At 31.7% G+C, this 21,144-nt stretch overlaps 1 protein-coding gene across 1 annotated transcript; it reads left to right on the top strand.

Moving 5' to 3' along the window:
* The first annotated feature begins 1,425 nt into the window (after positions 1-1,425).
* LOC137811551 (NAC domain-containing protein 2) lies at positions 1,426-3,119 on the top strand. Its single transcript, XM_068613338.1, has 3 exons — positions 1,426-1,902; positions 2,210-2,490; positions 2,601-3,119. The coding sequence occupies exons 1-3, from the start codon at positions 1,737-1,739 to the stop codon at positions 2,922-2,924; spliced, it is 771 nt and encodes a 256-aa protein (XP_068469439.1). The 5' UTR covers positions 1,426-1,736; the 3' UTR covers positions 2,925-3,119.
* Positions 3,120-21,144: the final 18,025 nt, after the last annotated feature.

The raw sequence follows: 21,144 nt of genomic DNA on the forward strand, positions 1-21,144 counted from the left end.
AATTTATTCAAGACAACTGGTCACGTTTTTAACAATAATCTCGTTCACACATATACGAAACTAGAGAAAAATAAATTGTTGTCTTAATTTCGTTTAACTTGGCCTGGTAAGTTTATACATTCTAAAAATATTTTATTTATTTCGAATAGTACTAAACTTTAAAAATATTATATCCTTCCTAAATACTTGTGCAAGTACTCTTAAACCTTATATTTTACGGTTCTAGATTTGTTACCTCCACAAACAACAAACCTCCTAATTTTGTTGCGTACTTCATGAGTTTTTTTTCCTATTTTTTGCACGAATAATTTCTTGCAATCTGTGTAGCTCTATAAAAAAAATATATGTTGTAACAATCTCATCAAAGATAATAAAGAAAATCAGAAATTATAGTTTAAGATATACTGAAAACTATAATCCTAGAAGAAAAATACTCGTTAAATTGCGGGGATCCAATAAGAAAATGTGAATTTTAATAATGTGTGTTCGTTCATAAAGAGTGTGCTAAAAAAATTGCACTTCTTCATGTCATGAAGAAAGCTTGCGTTTCGTTGTGTTTGGCGGATGAGCATTATCTGCATTCGTGTTAATAGTTTGTGTAATTTAGAATGATTGGGTAATTATGTGGTTAAATTAAATTTGAAATATGTAATTAGGGTTTCATTATGTGAAAAATTGACTCAACTAATTTGGATTCCCATGATTGTGTGGTTGCTGAGAGTGCCAACTTTGAAATTTTGTTAACCCGTACATAGAAGACACATGTTCCCAATCCTCAGCATATTTTGCAACTGATTGAGGAGCTGCGTCATTGCTGAACACATCTATCATTAATCTCTAACTAAATTTTATTTACACTTTTTGCTTTTTTAATTATCATCTATTTTAAATTTTCTAACTACCAACATTCTTTTCCTTCATTTATTAAAATTGCAATACGTATCTAGACACATTACGTCACATGCAAACGATGCCACCTTAGTCACAAAAAAAGGCATGGCTATTAATGCATATTATATTACAATTGTTTGAGAATAAAAAATGTTGCTTTTAAAATCAAGTTTAATTGAAAAATAAGATATTTAAATCTCATTTTACCTTTTGTATTTACCAATACTCCAAGTATAGGAGTGAATAGAGTCGGTAAAACCTTTAGCAAGAATTTTGAGTTCAAATCAGCACAAATGATTGATGCAAATAGACAACATGTAGAATAAACATATAACTTCTAATCACATACTTCCACTACAAAAAATGAAAAAAAAGGAAAAGGAAACTTTTCTACTATTGTTTTCTTTAAACATTATTGCATGGACCAAAGAATGATGTATTAATTAGGTGAAAAAACATTCTTTAACAATTCAGAGAGGACACAAAAATTGGCTGCTGAGTACATTTAAGTGGGAATATAAAGCTGCAATTGGCAATAACATTCCAATGGAGAAATGAGAATTGAATATTACTTGATATGGATATAGACGTTAGCAGTGGTTCTTTGAACCATGTGCAAAAGTCAGTAACAGATATACATGTGAAATAGTTGTGACCCCCCATTGGTGCATGCATGCCTGGTGACGCATGTACTATGAATAGTAAAATTTATCCTATCAAACCCCCAAAGATAAAAGCAGCACCAATCTCCTTGCAAACATTTCAAACACCTTCATTTCTCTGCAAACCCTTCACTTCATTATTCCCCTTTTCTTGTGCCAAACCAAGTTCATATTTTTCACTCAATGGATGCTACCACACCCTCTGAACTCCCCCCTGGCTTTAGGTTTCACCCAACGGACGAGGAACTAATCGTCTACTACCTTTGCAACCAAGCCACATCAAAGCCTTGCCCTGCTTCCATCATCCCAGAAGTGGATCTCTACAAGTTTGATCCATGGGAATTGCCAGGTATATAGTAACATCACTTCCCAAAGCTTTCTTATTAGCTTCTCATGCATAGCTTTCTACTTGTTGCACCATGTCTCTATAAATGTTTCACCCAATTTTTGTTTCATCTCTTGTATCTTCCTTCATGCAAGAGCTCTTTGGGATTGAAACATGAAATGCACAATCTCACCTACCTTATCTGGAAAATCAACCTTTTCATAGACTACTTGGTCATGATGCTTTGACATCTGTCAAAATCAACAATCTCAAATATTGAACTGTTAAATGAAGATGGATCTAACGCACTTGTTGTTATCTTGGAATGCAGATAAAACAGAATTTGGAGAAAATGAATGGTATTTCTTTAGTCCACGAGACAGGAAGTACCCAAACGGGGTGAGGCCTAACCGAGCAACAGTATCTGGGTATTGGAAGGCTACTGGCACAGATAAGGCAATCTATAGTGGATCTAAGCTTGTTGGGGTGAAGAAATCCCTAGTATTTTACAAGGGTAGGCCACCAAAAGGTGACAAGACTGATTGGATTATGCATGAGTACCGATTGGCAGAATCAAAACAACCAGTTAACAGGAAAATTGGGTCCATGAGGGTAAACCTTTAAAGCCTTGTCCTCCTAACTTTGTGAAATCTAACATTTTATTTCAATATTTAATGTTACTTAATAATTGACATTTCCCTTGGTTTTGGATGTTTCATCAGCTGGATGACTGGGTCTTGTGCAGAATTTATAAGAAGAAGAACACGGGAAAAACACTGGAGCACAAAGAGACACACCCAAAAGTTCAAATGACTAATCTTATAGCTGCAAATAATGATGAACAGAAAATGATGAACCTTCCCAGGACTTGGTCCCTCACTTACCTTTTGGATATGAATTACTTGGGTCCTATTTTATCTGATGGCTCCTATTGCTCAACCTTTGATTTTCAAATTAGCAATGCCAATATTGGAATTGATCCCTTTGTAAATTCTCAACCGGTTGAAATGGCCAACAATTATGTATCAGACTCGGGTAAGTACTAAATGAAACAGAGTAGCACCATTGGCCACGAGTATATGTGAAGCAAATGAAAGATCTACTAGGATAGGAAAAAACAAAAACAGAGTTAGAATGTTGTCTAGTCATGACGATAAGCTTCGTCCATATAATAATCATGAAGACTCTTTGTACGAGGATGTCAAATATGTTATGTCAAAATATATATTTTCATTGTCTAATTGACACTTTTTGTATAGAAGGAGAAGTTAGACGCCTCTTAATTAAAGTTCATACATCATGAGTTACATTCCTTATCTTGATTCAGTTCAAACCACATGCTTTGATCATGCCTCGGAAGCATGTGAAACTAGATATGGTCGCTCACTTTTTGTAAAGAATACAATGATAATTTATTTTGACCAAGTATATAGTTCGCAAATTCTGCACTATATGTCAATAATTGAAGCCAAATATGTTTCCAAAGTTAACGTGAATCTTTGTACTTTGTCTTATCCAAAAGATGACGGAAGTGTTGATTGAAAAAAACAAAGGTCGTTGAGCCGCGTGGAAAGCAATGAAATGCGTGCCTATGAGATTGGTTTATGCTTGCCAATATTAACAATAAGGGTTTGTATAAAAAATACTAATAACAAGGGAAATGATAATGACACATTTTGGAGTTTTAATTAAGAACTGATCCTAGTGTGTGCATCGTCACGAACTGAAAGTCAAACAAGGTAAGTAGAATTTAAAATAAATTCACTTGAATGAGTGTAATTGTTTACATTAATGGGTTATTATCTAACTAGTAGAATTTTATCAGAAACAAAAATCTCATTAGTTGAATAATCGCATTCTCGGTATTGGATTAGATTACCAAGTGTATCATATCATATAAAAAGTATAGGATCAAAATAATGATAAATTATCAAGATTACCACCGATGGTAATCCTCCTATAGTCACTTGGAACTTTCATGAAGATTGGTCAAATTTTCAACCTTTAAACATACTCTTTCCATAATAGAAGACATTTTTAACAATATGGTATATAATATATTTTTTAAAAAATTGGTTTGGGAAACTCATAGAATTCTCCATGAAAGAAAATGACTAACATGAAGAGAAAGTAGAAAGAAGAGAGAGGGGGAAGAAAGTTTGGAAAAAAAGAAATAAAGAAACTTCTTATTATCATCGGTCAAAGTCAGACAAAAATTTCATATATACGACATGAAAGGATGAAAACACTATTGTAGACATAACCTTTAAAAATGATTAAAAACAACATTTGAATATAGTTTTATAACCATTGTTAAATATGATGTAGTTAAAAAAATGACTTTTAACGACAGTTAAAAAATCATCGTCATAAAACAAAATTACGATACTTAACTCAAAATTGTTGTTAATGGAGAAAAAAATTGAATGATAGTTCACTTTTAAAGACGGTTCTAATCAAGAATTATTGTTATAAGTTATTCTAAAAGGGATTTAACGACGATTCTAACCAAGAATCCTCGTTAAAAGAGATTTGGTGATGTTTTTTCAAGACGGTTTGGTCTAGAACCTTTTTAAAAGTACGATTTTTGTTGTTGTGAATTTTAGAATATTGCCACATATGCTTTTGTCATGCATAATGTAGCAATTTTCAAGACAAAATCATGCGTTGTAACGAAAATCAGGCTACATATAACATCATAATTTAAATATAAAAGACTACATATAAATAAGTACATATAATATCATAATTTAACACAAGTAATTGTATATGAAAAAGTTCAACAAAAAAACTTATAATGTCATTCTAATCATTCATCTATCCCAAGGTGTTATACATGGTTACATAATATTTTGACCATGTTGTCTTAACATACTCCAGTGCTTCCGAATCTAGTGGTTGTGGATCATTGAAAAACTATAATTTTTTTTTAATTAGTCCATAAATAATAAACATCAAATTTTAATGTCTTTAAGTATTAATGTATTATATGATTACAACCTCTATCTCGCACAATTGTTGACATCCACTGCATCACATAGTAACCACACTCATAATTTTTAGATTGCTTATTGCACTACAAGTCAAAATAAATGTTATTAAATGAATCAATAAAACACATTTAAATACCTTAAGGTGCATCCAAGTAAGCTTTTTCATGTTTGCACTTCCCCTCCCACTCAACATGTTATATCTAGATTAAGCACTGAAATAATAAGATTTCATGTTAGAACACATAGCATTATGCAATCTATAAGTAATAATAGATGTTAAATGAAATTTTCTAACCTATATATAATGTGTTTAAAATAGTTAGGAGGTTTCTTATGCAAGGAGCAAAACCATGCAATTTATGATCTTGAGCAGATATGATCAGTAGTTGTCAATGATGCCTACATAAAAAATTAGTTAGTCTCTTTTATTTCCATAATTTAGTATAACTTATTTAATGAATATGGAATTACCCATGGATATATGGAGCAATATAAATTTCTTTTCCTTTATTCTTTAAGGCAGTGGTAATGTATGTTTGTGTTTCTGACTTTTTGTTACTTAGTAATTGAATGAGTTGAGGGTCTAAAAACTCATACGTATCTTGTTTCCCCTCATTGAAGCATAATCCCACAAATATACCTAAATTTTAATAAGTTATTAGTTATATATATATATAATAAATAAATAAAGAGTATAAATATTTTAATAATTGAACTTACTTCATCCATAGTTGCAGAATTGTTTATGTTAATCTCCTGATTTCTGGATGGAAGGTCAAACAAATCAGATATGTTAAAGTACAACGGTACATTATTGTGCATACAAAAAAACATTGGCATCCCATGGAACCTCTATGACGCTTGTATCTAAAGTCGTAGCCACTTCCACCAATGCTGCCAGAGGATCATCAATGAAGAATGTTTTCTTCTTTTCCATAAGTAGTTTTGCCTTAGGTTCTTGTTACTCATCAACAAACAAATAATTAAATTAGTTAGTATATAACATATTTAATATGTAATCATATTAGTGCGAAGATACACCATAGATTCTTATATAAGTCTCACGAGATGTCTAGGTCAGGCAATGAAAGTATGTAATGCCTTTGATTTGTCACCTTTGATGTCAGGAGGAAGAATCATAATCAAAGTACAACTCACATTGGCTGGTTGAGTCAAAGTCATCCCCTGATGGATCAACTGTTAAACAACTCCCTTTAGTGTTGACTCTCTTAATAGGAGGTAGGTCATGTTGTATCACTGCAGGTGGTTGCTGCGAGAGTCCTAAACCCTTTAACAACTTCTCAAACTCCATATCCATCCTCTTATCAAACTCTTCCATTAAGCTTTCTTTAATCTCTTGAGTAACCCCAACCTATTTGTTTTCGTAATTGTAGCAAATACTTTTGGCTAGGTTCACTAACGAATGTTCATTGCATTGTGATGAAAGTCCAAAGTATGAGCGAATCCCCACACTATATCATGCAACACAAACACGTCCAGAATGCTCAGGTCGTCCGATAATAACAATAAGAATATCCTCACCACCATAAGGATTAAAAGTCCCTTGTGTTGTTTGCTCAACAAGAGAATCCTACAAAAAATGAAAACAAATTGTCAGACTTCAACACACATATTGAATTTAAAAAAACATAAATAAAACATATTTCTTAAAATTTGTTCATATGTTCGTTGTGATTCCTTAGAAGTCCATGTCCCCGAATGATTTAGATAGGCATTCTTCCATTTCTCATGGCAGTAAGGTGGGGATGGAGGGTTAAAAAAATCTACACTATTCCTCCCCCGTAGAAGTAGAACATGCTTTAATATTTTGTTGAACCAACTTCTACTCTAACTTTTGAAAACTACCACAAGACAATAAGTGTGGAGTCTCATTATGTGCTTGATTGGATTGTTATTTCTTCCGAACATCCTATCAACATTCAAAAGTTAATAATATGTTAGCACTATATCCAAATAAAACAAGTGATATTAACCTGTCATTTCTCAGTTGGTTGAGTTTGTACAAACTGCTGGCAAGTTTCTTCATCAAGACATGTGTATTTTGTAAAATGATTTTCTCCTTTCCTTGCACCAAATATAGAAGTTGTTATCAATTTTGATTTAAACTGAAAAAAGTTGATAGCCACTAAAGACAAAACCTTCGCTCTCAATGTTTCCACATTCGGGATATCATAATGTGTTTACATTGTTAAAATATACTTAGTTCATAACAAATGTCAACAAACTTTAGATTGAACGAACTTCAAATTCAACAAGGTAAAAACAAAGTTCAAATTGAACTAAATAAAAACAATTACATACCCGAATATCTTGTCAAATCATGTTTTTCTCGTGCTCGATGACGCTATCCCAAGAAGAAGTTAAGATAGAGATCCTTTCGCGAGCAACTACTTCGAGATAACTTAAAAAATGCTCTAAATTTGGCCATCTAGTAGGTCCTCAACTAGTCTTTTAACGAGAAACTTAATCATCAGTCATGTTCCTGTTGTCAGGCAAATATGTGATGACTCTTTTTTACGGCATGTGTACCGAGTCAGAAGTAATAATTTGTTCCTAAGGACAGATATCGAACCCACAAAGGAACAATTATTTAAAATTCTAATAGTAACATTCACTAAGTATAAGAATATGTACAATAATTTGCTTTGATTTGATATTGACAATGGTTTGCACGGAAATTAAATAAAAGCAAAGTAAAGAGTTGATGATTCAATTGAGAAAATTGGGATCATCTTTCTTACTCTTTTGTATTTTGAAAAAACATTGTAATATTTTATCATTTGATTGATATTGATGCCTATATAAATTTATTTATATCAATTTCTCGTATATAAAATTATTAAGAGATCCTCCTAAATATCGATTCCTCGCATATTTATAAAAAACAAATTATCATTACGATTAAATGTTGATAACCATTAACATTTCAAATATATTTCTAACATTCAAATATGTTAAGCATTATCATTTAGGTCAGAAGAGTTTCAACAGATTACTCTCAATCCTAAATGGTAGAATTAGCAACTCATGTTGGCCATTAGAAGCATAGATCCCTTCTTATTTTACTGAAACGATGGATGAATATGAATCAAATTCGTGCATATTTGCAATACGAAAATTTATGATTTTCTTATAGGATTCGTAAGACAGGAGAACTTTTGACTTATATTCGCACTTTGAAGATGTATGGATGGGAACTTCTTTTTTCTAGTTGGTTGATGGATATAAGATCTTTGGAAGTCAAACACTTAGCTGTAAGAATTTATATTCTGATTTTATTTATTTATGGATAAAACTGTAAGCATTATTAGCATTATTTATCGATAATTAGTGTGTGGATTTTCCATGTAGATGAGAACTTGCCTCCTTTAGATAAGATAGCTCTTGGGACTGCACATGATCTTCACTACTTGCACAAAGACTACAAGAGGAGATAATTCATAAGGAAATCAAGTCCCCAAACATTTTGTTAACAGCAGATCTTGAACCAAAGGTTCTTGAATTTGTACTCTACTTGTGTTCATTAGTTCAATTTGTACTCTATAGTGTTTAAGGTCTATTTATGATTCAATAATTTTTTGCTGTTCCATATTATACTTCTTTATATAAATATTTAAGAGTTATTTAACCAATTTTAAACGTATTAAAAATGTTTTATTTAGTTAATAACGTTAAATTTATGATTTAAAAAAAATATTTTACTTCCTTATATAAATATTTAATAGTCATTTAACTAATTTAAACGTATTAAAAATATTTTATTTAGTTAATAACGTTAAATTTATGGTTTTATAAGAAATATATTTTACTTCCTTATATAAATGTTTAAGAGTCATTTAACTCATTTAAACGTATTAAAAATATTTTATTTTGTTAATAACGTTAAATTTATAGATTTTACAAAAATATATTTAAATTTATTAAGACCCTTAACTTTACCATTTTTATTTCATTGTTTCTTAATTTTCATAAAAGAAAAAATGAATTTATTTTACTTTTATATAGTATTTAAGGATTTATTAGATAATGTGATGTAACTTAAAAATCATTTAGAAATAGACATAAACAAATATATTCATGGAAAAAAAGTTTTTAATATTAAAAAAAATTACAGTAACATGGATTTTTTATTATGTAATACTTTAGTAATTACATACCAAAATTTTCATATGTAAATCTAACAGGCAATTACTTACATATGGATTTATTTATATGTAATTACATACAGATTTTATGTAATAGTTATCTACGATAGTTTTACATACCGATTTTTGTTCGTATGTCATTATGTTTTAGATACGGATTATCTCTTACATACGGATTTGTGTTGTATGTAATACTAAAATTTCTTGTAGTGAGAAAGCAAGAAAAGAAGATCCAAGATGTTTCTCCTTAACTGCGGTCTCCTTTAGGATTTTCTATCACCTCTTATTCCCATAAATTTGGGAATAAATCGTTCTTATTCACATTATAATAACAAATATGTAAAAAGATTTAAATTCATAAATTAGGGGTTAAATTATAGTTATTTTATCAATAAATATCTATAAGTGTTTGTATTTTAATGTGAAATATTACTCACATATGAACAACTATCAATATGATTAGTATTAAGAATATAAAACATAATAACAATTATATAGTGTAAAAATAAACTTGAAACACATAGACATACAAATATATATATTCCTTCTTCATGATCATTTTGAGTATCATGTACAACATCGACAACATCCTCGTACTCTTTATTGATCGGCCTTCTCTTAAGTTATTGAATATGACAAATGTCATTATTTGGTTCTTCATCTTCTAGGTCATTATTATTTTTTTTTTCATGTAGCACAACAAACCTATTTTCAAATGTAGGGTCTTGGATATAGAAAACTTGGGAAGCTTTATATGTCATTATGGTTTCTCATGATAACCTATCTTTCGAAAGTCAACCAAAGTTATTCCTAATTCATCATCTTTCAAACCAGTCTTATTGTCAACTCACTTGCATTTGAACTAGGTACAAAAAAACCTGGTATAATTACCTCCCAAATCTCTACTATGACACCATAATAAGACATTGATTCCACAATAGGATTTTGATCTTTTGAATTTGAAAACTTCATGGAATCTGCCTCCAAAGTGACTCCACTATTTTGCATTGTACTTTTATCATCTCGAAACAATCATTTACTTTATAGCTAGAACAACATAAAACATCAAACTTTAGACTGTTTGCAAGTCATGTTAATGTTTCAGATGCTGATGGATCATTCATGGTTTGTTGCTTAAACCATGGCATGAAAGTTTTGTTATGCTCGATTAACACCCATTTTCCTTATTGCCTTAGATTCTTGTATTTAACAATGTCTTTTGTGCAACTAAGTACAATAACTCCTTATTAGTGTTATCCAGGATATACAAATGTGTTTGCAAAACCTCTTCTTTAGATTTACTTATGACATGTACACCTTTTGAAGATTTACTCATCAATCTATGAGAGTGCCAACATGTTTGAGGAACTTCTATAGATTTTTCTATTAACATGTACTCGGAATAGAACTCGATAGCTTCCTCTTAAATGTATCTCTCAATAATGGAAGCTTCTAGATGACATTGATTCTTCACATATCCCTTCAAAATCTTCATGCATCGTTCAAATGGATACATCCATTGCATATAAATTGGTCCACAAAATCTAATTTCTCTTACAAGATGAACCACCAAGTGCACCATGATATCAAAAAATGATGGAGGAAAAACATCTCGAGTTGACACAACATAACAATAATTTCTTCTTCAAGTTCATCCAACTCTTGAGGGTCAATTTTTTTTACTGCATATCAATTTGAAAAATGAACATAGTTGAGTTATTGTATGCCTAACAATTTTTTGGCAAGATTCTACGAATAACCACTGATAGTAATTGTTGCATTAGAACGTGACAATCATGAGATTTTAAAACAATTAGTTTCAAATCATGCATAGATACAAGACTCTTAAAATTTGAAGAGTATCCTTGTGGTACCTTGACACCTTTAAGACACTCACAAAAATTTGTTTTCTCATTCTTCGATAAAGTGTAACACGCTGCAGATAAATATGTATGTTTACCAACTTCTCGCGGTGCCAATTCCTCTAATATATTCATCTCAATCATGAAATAAAATATCATTTTATGGATTCTTAACATTTAAATCTAAATAAAATATATCATTAAATTGAAGTTTTGAAAAAGTACTACAATATCTATTAATATTAACAAAAAGTTTACATATAAAATAAATGATGATAAATTAATATAATAAAAATATCAAAAAGAAACATGAAAATAGTGGCCCTAGTTTTATTGATAATGAGTTTGTGCCCATTGTAGATATTGCATACTCAGGTTTGGGTTCTCATTATGGGAGCGACCCGAGTGGTGGAAATTTGCCTTCTTTCATTTTTTCTAAAAAGCAAAAGAAAAGACCCAACTCACAAGTGGAACATCATAAACTTTAACCGCCCCCATTCCACAGATTCAAACAGAAGTGCTGTCTTTATAAATACTAATACTTTAACTATTTTTTTACACAAATTATAAACAGCTATTGATATATTATAACTAAAAATGAATATAAATGTTGATATACGACAGTAGAAAACATAAAAAAATATGTACATAAATATTAATATAACTTATTGTTAATATATGAATAAATATTAATATTTAATTGAAAACTAAAAATCAACCATATATATAAGGAACATTTGGCTCATAACTTTACATAAAGTTTTCCACAATCATAGAAAAAATAAAATATAAAACTTTTATGTCTATTTTTAAACTACTTTTGTGAAAATTTATTAGAAAATAAAGATAAGTTAACTTGAATTAATCTCACATTAAATTAAATTAAAGGTACAAAGTATAATATCAACACCTTTCATCATAATATATTATCAATAGTCACATACAATTATTATATTTTTCACAATTTACACTACAATAAAATCATTAAATAATCACCAAATTTAAAAATAAAAAACAATTAGTCACTATATTGACTTAATTAAATATTATTTTAATAACTAAAAATTATTGATATATAAAATGATTTCTATTATTAATAAAAAATTATAAAATAGTTTATAAATTGGTATCTAAATTATATACCAAGATTTTAGCTACTAATATTTTATATTCTAAATTAGTTTCTAAAAGACTAATACAAATTAATTTAGAATATAAAGTAGTAAGTAACTAAAATCTTGCGCACTAGGGTTATGCCTCTCGTCCCTTATTTAACCTAATTTACTAGGGTTAAGTGACTTCTTTTGTCGTGCTAATGGACTTCTTGATAAAACATAAAAATAACCCAATTTGTGTAATGCATTCTTGCTTGAGCGAGAAAGGCGGTGATTTTCGAAAATGTTGCTTGAGCGAGAATCCCTATTACAAAGTTGGGTTTTCGGCGCTTTTATGCATTTTGAGACCGTCCAACTTTCTCTTTTTAGCTCTAATCATTCCTCTTTAATCCAAATCTCCATTTTCCCCTAAAAACTTGCAATTAACACCAATTTTGGGAATAAAATGCTCTTATTCAAATAAAGATCATAAAAAATGTAAAAAAGTATAAATTCATAAATTAAGGATTATTTTATATGTAAATTAGAAATTAATACTCATAAGTGTCTATATTTTAATATGAAATATTATTGAAATTAGACACTTATATAAACCATTTGAAAAAGTTATATCCTAGTTGATAGAGTCTCATCTACTAATATACACATAGGTCTCTTGACTCGAGCTTTGACTAGAAGAATAGAGAAAGGAGGTTCTAGGCAGAAGATTCTGCTTATGTGTTCCCTTATATTCGATGCAAATACAAATGTATAAACATTACATAAGAGTTAGAATAGCTTAAGGAGCAAGTTATTTCTTATCTTATATAAATAGCTTGCATTCACATTTTGTAATTAGATTTGATATTATTGTGAATTAAGTTTTCTGAATTCAAAAATCATTCTCTCTCAAATATCTTCTTGTTTGCAAGCCTAGAAGGCCTAGTAAACTCTTGGAAGGTTGACCTCACCAACTTCCTCTTCATGCATACACCATTGTCAACACATGTTCATCTATTCGGTTTCCTTCACACTTCAATCATGTCTTCCGCTGCCTCTCATTCCTCACTTCCACAAGTATGAACCATGAATCACATCAGGTGGATCAAAGCATCTCAAATCCTTCGACCAAGCTAAGTCAATTTTCTCAAAATAAAATTCTGTCAGGCGCTGTTCTTCATGGTTCATACTTGTTCTTGGTTGACTTTCCATCATTCTTGTGTTTCCACCGTTTAAATCTTGTTTCCATCGATTAAATTCAGTTTTCACCAATTATTTCGTTCACACATTCATCAAACATTTTTTCATTCAGTTCTGCTGCACAACCTCTGTATTCTTTACTGTTTTTACTGGTTCTTGTTGTTTTCTTCATTTTAATCGGTGAATTCTGTGTTTTCTTGGATGTTTTATCGTTTAATATCCCTTTTATACAATTTAAACGGTTAATTTGCTTTGGAACATTCATCAAACACTTTTCGCTTCCAAACCTCTCTATTGTTATAAGTTCTTATTGTTTTCTTGTGTTTAATCTGTTCTTTTGTTGTTTTCTTTCCACTTTTACCATTTAATATGTCTTGTATGTGATTCTCTAGGTTTATCTTGAGTTTTGTTAGGTTTTATTTTGTGCCAAATATTTCACACACTGTTCGCACCACAACCTGTCAAACCAAGGGTGTTCTTGCTGTTTTTCTTGATTCTGCTTGTGTTTCTTGTTGTTTCGTGTGTTTAATCCCATATTTGTCTTCTTTTAGGTGTTGTTTAGGGTTTCAATGATTGCATGTCAATTGTCACATTACATTTTTTCTTAATCTTGTCACCATTCATTCTGTGTTGTTGTTGTATGATCATTGTGTGAGTTTTTCTATACATGCACACAACCTGTTTGATTAAAGTTTTGGTGTTGTTTTGTTTTAGTTTTGGTGTGATTTGCTTTGTGTACCCTAGTATGAGTATCCTCACTTACTCTTCGTTCTTTGGTACGTTTCTTGCAGCATTTGTACTGTTTCATTGCGGTTTTGTCATCCTTTGCTTCCTTTAGGAGTTTTCTGCCAGTTTTTCCATAATTTCATACTTGCAATCTGATTTGCGAAATTTATTTTGACCACGGTTCGTATCCAAAGTTTCTAAAAATTTTTGTGTAACACCATTTACATGTTACCAAACCTCAGTAAAAAAAAAGGCACGTCCTAGTTTCAACTTCAAAAAAAAAATATAAATTTCAAAAGACAAAACGTTTTTATGTGTGAAATCCTGTTTCAGTACCAGTTTTGTTCTTGATTTTAATTTTTTTGCACCTAATTCCCTTGTTGTTTTGGCCTGAAACTTTTATTATATGTTGTTTCATCTTTTACCTTGAACTGGTTAAATTTCCATCTTCCAATTAGCTATAGAAAAACTACCATAAATTGTACAATTCAATCTGCTAGTTTTGAAACCAGTTTTTCCTGTGCTACCAAACTGTTTCTGTTTTTACCAGTTTGGGTTGATTTGTTTCTTAGTGTCTACATATTTTTTTGGCCTCAAATTTGTGGCATTTTGTACATCATTGAGTACATCATATACCATAAAAATTTCAGTATTATCTATGTTTGCAAATCGTTTTGTATAAATTTTGGAACAAACACTATCAATTACTCTAGATATTGGTTTTTGAAATCTTTTCTAGAGCTCTTCGTAGGTCCTTTTGCTTGTGCTTCCTTTATTGGTTGCTTTACTTTTTTTGAATGTCTTTGTTGTCTTTCTATTATCTTTTGTCACATTTATTCCTCTTTGGTTTAGCTAATTTTGTTGACATTGAGCTTTTCTTGCTTTATTCTTTGTTTTCCTCTATTGTGTTGGTTTTTGGTGGTGTTTGAAGGGTGCCTTAAGAAGTGAAGTGTTGCCACCTGCCGATGGGTTTACCTGGCTCTCTAGACTTAATCTCAAGCGGAGACAACGAGGTAACAAGAGATACTTTAGTTTCCTTCATTTCACAAACCTAAAATCCCACTTCTTTTTCCGTTTCATATCCGTGTGATTTTTTTTCTGTATCACAGACTTTTGTGTATTTTCTTTTTCTTTATAGTTTTTCAGAATTTTCTCGTTTGCATTTTTTTTTTGCCCTACTGTCTTGCATGTGTATGGTTGTGTGATATAGCCATTCCACGTATTTTTTGCATTATTACTGTCATATGTCATTTAGCATGATCATGCTTTCTTTGCTATTTGTCTTCTTTCACTCTTGCTTTCTTTTCTTGTCTTTTACGTCTCTGTGATACATTAGGTGTTGTCTTCTCGCATTTAGCCTCACCCTTTCTTTGGGTTTCCGGGAGCATTGGCATACATATATCTGTTTCTTTCATTTTGATTTGCATTTTTCTCCTTTGGACATCTTTGTGCCTTCTTCGTGTGGTAAGCTTTACCTACATAGGTTGGGTCGACAATCTTTTCCAAAATGTCCCACTTTACCACAATTATAACATTTACCGGAGTTGCAATCCTTTGCATAGTGACCATATTTGATGGAGATCAAGGCCAAGGACAAATAGAAGCCAATCAACAAGGACAAGAGGAGGAAGAGGATCAAGAGGTAGATGTGCAAGACGTTATTCATCCTTCTCAAAGGCTTACAAGAAGCATGTTCAAGGCCTTAGAAAATAATGGACAATTGTTTTCTTTATTTGTAATATCTTTGGTAGATGGTGCTTAAGAGGGAAACATAAGAAACCTCTTGTGGAAAAGCATCCTTAGTTGTAGTTTAGAAATATTAGAAGCTTAGGGGGGTGTGAACTTAGTAAGGGATGCTAGGGGGAGTGTAGATATGAGTTAGGAGGTGCCAAACTAGGAAGGAAAGTCACACTTCCTACATGCACTAGTTGGCGCCGAAAGTTGTATGTCATTAGGGGCACATTTGCATTTGATTAGCTTAGCATTTCAGCACCTTTTAGGCTATAAATAAAGGTGTTGCCCTTGTACAAATCAGATTTGGAAATTGTAGTAAGAAAACTCTACTCAATTTGAGAGAGAAATTGGAAGAGCTTTGGTGCCTTCATCAAGTCTTATCTTGGGTGTCTATGGTGAACCTCAAGTGGCGGCAACTCACTAATCTTGGAGTATCCACACTCTAAGTGGCGTGATCACTCACCTCTCCTTCCATCTCCATAAGTTTTCTATTCTCAAGCTTTGTTCCTTCTTTCTAGTTCATGTTCTAGCTTAATTGTTCTTCATTTATGTTCGGTACTTTGCTGTATTTCTCAATTCTGTTCGGTAATTCATGTTCTTTGGCTGTATTCCATTGTGTTTTCTTCCATTCTTGTTGCTTGATTCAATTTGACAATACATGGACTTCCATGTAAGCTTTGGTTCGGTGCAAAGTCTTGGTCAGTTCTAGAATTAGAACATTGATCCAATTCTAATTAAAGTGCCAATTCATGACCAACTCAAGTTGTTCCTAAGAATGTCAAAGAATCATGTATTCTTGCTATTGCATTCACATCAATATTTGTGACATTTGTAGCACGTGTTGGAATATTTCGATCGATTGCCTTTGTTAGATTTAATGGCCTAAACAAGAGGGGGGTGAACAAAGTAATTGAAACCGTTTGCAGAAAATCAATCAGTTGAAACTTCGTTTTAATCAGTTGTTTATGGTAACATAAATAACAAAATCAAATCAAACGGTTTATAATGTGTGTGTGTGTGTTTATAATGGTTCACTCAACCTCTCAGCTACATCCAGTCCCCAGAACAACCATTGGGTTTTTCACTAGCAATCAATCACATATTACACACACTCAAAGCCACAATGAGGTGATATTGATAACCCAAGAACACTCATCCTCTTTACCTTTCACACAACCACAGCCAGAACAGTCTCTGACATTATAGGTTTATAAACTTTACAAGTATAGAAAATTAACAATTACAAGAATAAAAAAGGAACAAATTACACATGGTATTTCAGGAATCACAGAGCTCCTAAGATTAGTTCTTGAACCAATACACAGCCTTTAGGCAATCTTGCAAAACTTTGAATCAAATCTCTTCTAAAAAAATGTTTTCAATCTCACTTTCTGTGTGATTTTGAATACAAAGAGAAACCATATTTATAGTTCTTAAATCTAGCCGTTTTAGCCGTTAATCACGAGTCAACCAGTTTTAATTCAACTGAAAACAAATTTAACAGGTTTTTGAAAAGCGGTTAAGGAATGTGACAATAAACTGGTTGAAATGTCGTTTTAACCGGTTGAATTGGTTTTGACAGTTAGTCAACCAAGTCAAAAACAGTTTTGAAAACCTTCAAACAAGCTAAGTGTAAAACAACCGATTATATCGTAAATTCAACCAGTTGTTTTTCTCTTTCCTTAGAAAAACATGTTTCTCTTTTAAATCAGATTGATTCAGCTTCCTTATAGTACCCTTCATGACTCCTGCATTTACCACCGCGACCTTTTCCACGACTTCCACAACCACGCCCTCTACTTCAAATTTTTTAATAATAAAGTTCATTTTCGTTTTTTTATGCCTTGGTTTGAAGTTCTTTCTCGAGTGTTTCCTCTTTCTTCTTCTTTCTATGTTGCTTGTGTGCCTTGAGAGAATTGACGAGCTCGTCGATTGTGAGCGTCGCTAGGTCCTTTGACCTTTCTATCACACACACAATACTCTAAAAATTGGCAGTTAATGTTCTCAAAATATTTCCACAACTTCTGTATCGATTAACGTTGCACCATTCTGGTCGAGTTGATTCACCACAGTATGTACATGTGTGACGTAGTCAGATACACTTTTCGACTCCATCTTGTTCATGCTCTCCAATTCACCACGAAAAGTTTGTAAAATCATGACTTTTCTACGCCAAGTGCACGTTGTCAAAAGTAATAATTTGTTCCTAAGGACGAATATCGAACCCACAAGAAATAGTTGAATAATCAAGTAAAAGATTCACTAAATTTAAAACAGAATAATAAAAGTTTGTTGAGATTTGTTATGATGGCAATGATTAATAAGAAAACAAGTTAAAGAGTTTATTGCTTCAATTGGAAAAATAAGGATTAAAGTTCATCTTTCTCACTCTTTTGTATTTTAGCATGAGAATATTGTGTCATTTGAATGATATTGATGCCCGTAGAAAAATCATTTATATTGATTTCTCGCATATAAAATTATTAAGATGCTTCCTAATTATCGATTTCTCGCATATTTATAAAAACAACTTATCATTAAGATTAGACGTTGATAGCAATTAACATTTCAAATCTATTCCTAGCATTCAAATATGTTAAGCATTGTCATTTGGGTCAGAACCATAGAAGTACTTTCCAGTCAAATCTAAGTTTTGAGATCATGGAAAACCAAGCATTACAAACAAAACAATAATACTAATCATCTATCAAGAACAAAATATTATGCTTAGATGTCACCTCAATATATAAGAGTTTGAACATATTACTCTCAATCCCAAAGGGTAGAATTAGTCACACATGATGGTTGTTACAAACAGGGAGAGCAAGAAAAGAGATTTTGGATGTTTCTTCTTGACGACTATCTCCTCTAGGGTTTTCTAACACCTTCTATTCTCCTAATTGGATTACAATTCACTCAATGTTGTTTTCCTCTCAATCACTGATGTCTAGGGTTGTGCCTCAAGCCTCTTATTTAACCTAATTTTCTTAGGATTAAGTGACTTCTTGCTTGGGCGTTAATGGACTCACCTGGGCCCAACGCTTCTAGAGCAATCTCGCTTGGACAATATTGAGCTCGCTTCAGCGAGATCCACTGGTGGTGTCTAGCTTGGGCGAGTGTGGGTGAGCATTGGTGAGTGTTGGTGCATTCCAACTTTCCCTTTTTAGCTTTGTATATTCTTCTTTTGTCAAATCATCTTCATTTTTTCCTAAAATCCTGAAACTAACACAAATTTGGGAATAAATCGTTCTTATTTAAATTAAAATCACAAAATATATAAAAATGTATAAATTCATAAATTAGGGATTATTTAATGTTTATTTTATCAATTAATACTCATAAGTGCCTATATTTTAATATGAAATATTGTTGAAATTTGATACTTATCATAGACTTACTTCCTTAACTCAGTCGGCTCCTTTGAACACCTTTTTAAGAATGTCCCATGCTTTTTTTGAGGTAGTTGCACTAGCAATCTTCTCAAAGCTCCACCCGTCAACGGCTCGGAACAACATGTATAGTGTCGCCTTATCCTTTGATCGTGTCTCTTTCAACGCCTTGGTTTGAGTCGACGTATAACCCATGATATATGTTGGTTCTTCGAAACCTTCTTTGACCACATTCCATACATCTTGAGAACCAAGAAGAACTTTCATTTGAATGCTCCAATTATCATATATGGTCGCCTTCGTTAATAAAACCTTATTATGGTCATAAAACCCCACTAACAACTCTTGACCTTTCATCTATCAAAACTCTCATTCTTTTATTTTCCACAACTTCTAAATTTAAAACCCACAAAATAGCATTTAAAGTTTATTCAACAAGATCGACTTTGGATATATTTCAACAACAATTAGTTCTTTTTCTACTTTTTGATTCGTGAATGGGTTCAATCATTGCATATCATCAACTGCTATTATTATTTTAAACATCATACATCTCTAATCAACAACTCTAAAAAGTAATTTCCACCTTTCTTCTTGTAGGGATATCGTGTGCAGAAGCGTGATAATTTCAACCAAAGATTATGAGAAATTAAAGTAACAAGTAAAGTGAGAATGATACCATAATTTTTAGGTGGAAAACCCCTTTAAATAGAGGTAAAAAACCACCGGCGAGAGAGCCAAAACTTTCACTATAATGATACTGGGAGTAAAATGAATTCCTCTCAGACTAATAGATAAATAGCCCTAAAACAAATCCTCTCTATATGGGTTAAACACTTACACCCAAGAACAGAAATAGAGAGTATATGAAAAGAGAGAGGAAGCAAAGTGTGTGTTGCTTGTTTTGTAGTGTTTTGTAGTGTTATTACATTGTTTGAAGGAAGCCACTATGTATAGTGGTTCTAGGAGACAACAATAATAAATACAATTAATTATAATTAACCTCCCATTGATGATAATTGATTGTGGGAATTAATCTCCCATTGATTGCAATTGATTGCGGCAATTAATCTCCCATTGATTGCGACAATTAACCTCCCAATTATGACAAGAAAACGGAAAGGTGAGTCATAAACCCACACTTCTATATTCTCCTTTCCCTTACATTCAACTAGAATTTGCTTGAAATTGTAGAAGGACTTTATTTTATACGGTTGAGGGCCACTATTATTGTCCTTGTTTGAAAAATACACGCACTTTGTTTTAAGAACACGAGGTACGCAGTTAGCCTACTGTATCTTTATTGGAAAAATACTGAAATATGAGAAGTATAAGTATTTTATGGAGTTGACATATACGATTCTTATAAAATTTAAGCTTCTTCACAACATATGAGCTTAACTGTCCTAGATATGTTTTTCTGTCATATTGTTTCTCTGTTATGGTGATGGTGGTGGAGGAGACTTGTAGGTGGGGACTTATAGACATAAGGTGAAGGTGGAGCTTTGTGATGGTGGTGGGGTGGGTGTTCTGCATGTTCTTATCTTCTGTCAGTATGCAGTAGCAGTCGTTGTTTAGATGAGCTAAAAAAATATTGTTTCTCTGTCTATAATCTGATATTGCAGATAGATACAATGCCTGCATTAAATTGTGGTGGCATTATTTGTATTAACTTGTAGTGGCATTATTTGCATATACTAACCTTATTAACGAGATACAGTGCTTGAATTCCATAGCTTTTAGATAATCCTTAGTTCAATGCACTTTAATATATTTGGAGTTTATTTCTTTCATTTTTCAAAAAGCAGTTTTGAGGAGATCTCTGCTGACCGTAACTTAGCCTATTGTCTCTATTTTCTCCAACTCTCTAGTGCAGTGGCATTTTGCTCTATGTTAGCTCTAACTTCATTATTATTAGATGACTATTTACATTAGAAAGATATTGCTAAAAAATTACGACTTATAATACATAATACTTACATTTATCCAGATAATTGTAAGCTGAAAACAAATTAGTACAACCACTATTATGAAATCTAACAAATAAGACAAGAGCAGCAACAACAAGGAAAAAGAACAAAACCATACTAATAGCACCAAAA

Source organism: Phaseolus vulgaris, chromosome 2 (assembly GCF_051622355.1).
Source record: "Phaseolus vulgaris cultivar YP4 chromosome 2, ASM5162235v1, whole genome shotgun sequence".
In the NCBI taxonomy this organism is placed as follows: Eukaryota; Viridiplantae; Streptophyta; class Magnoliopsida; order Fabales; family Fabaceae; genus Phaseolus; species Phaseolus vulgaris.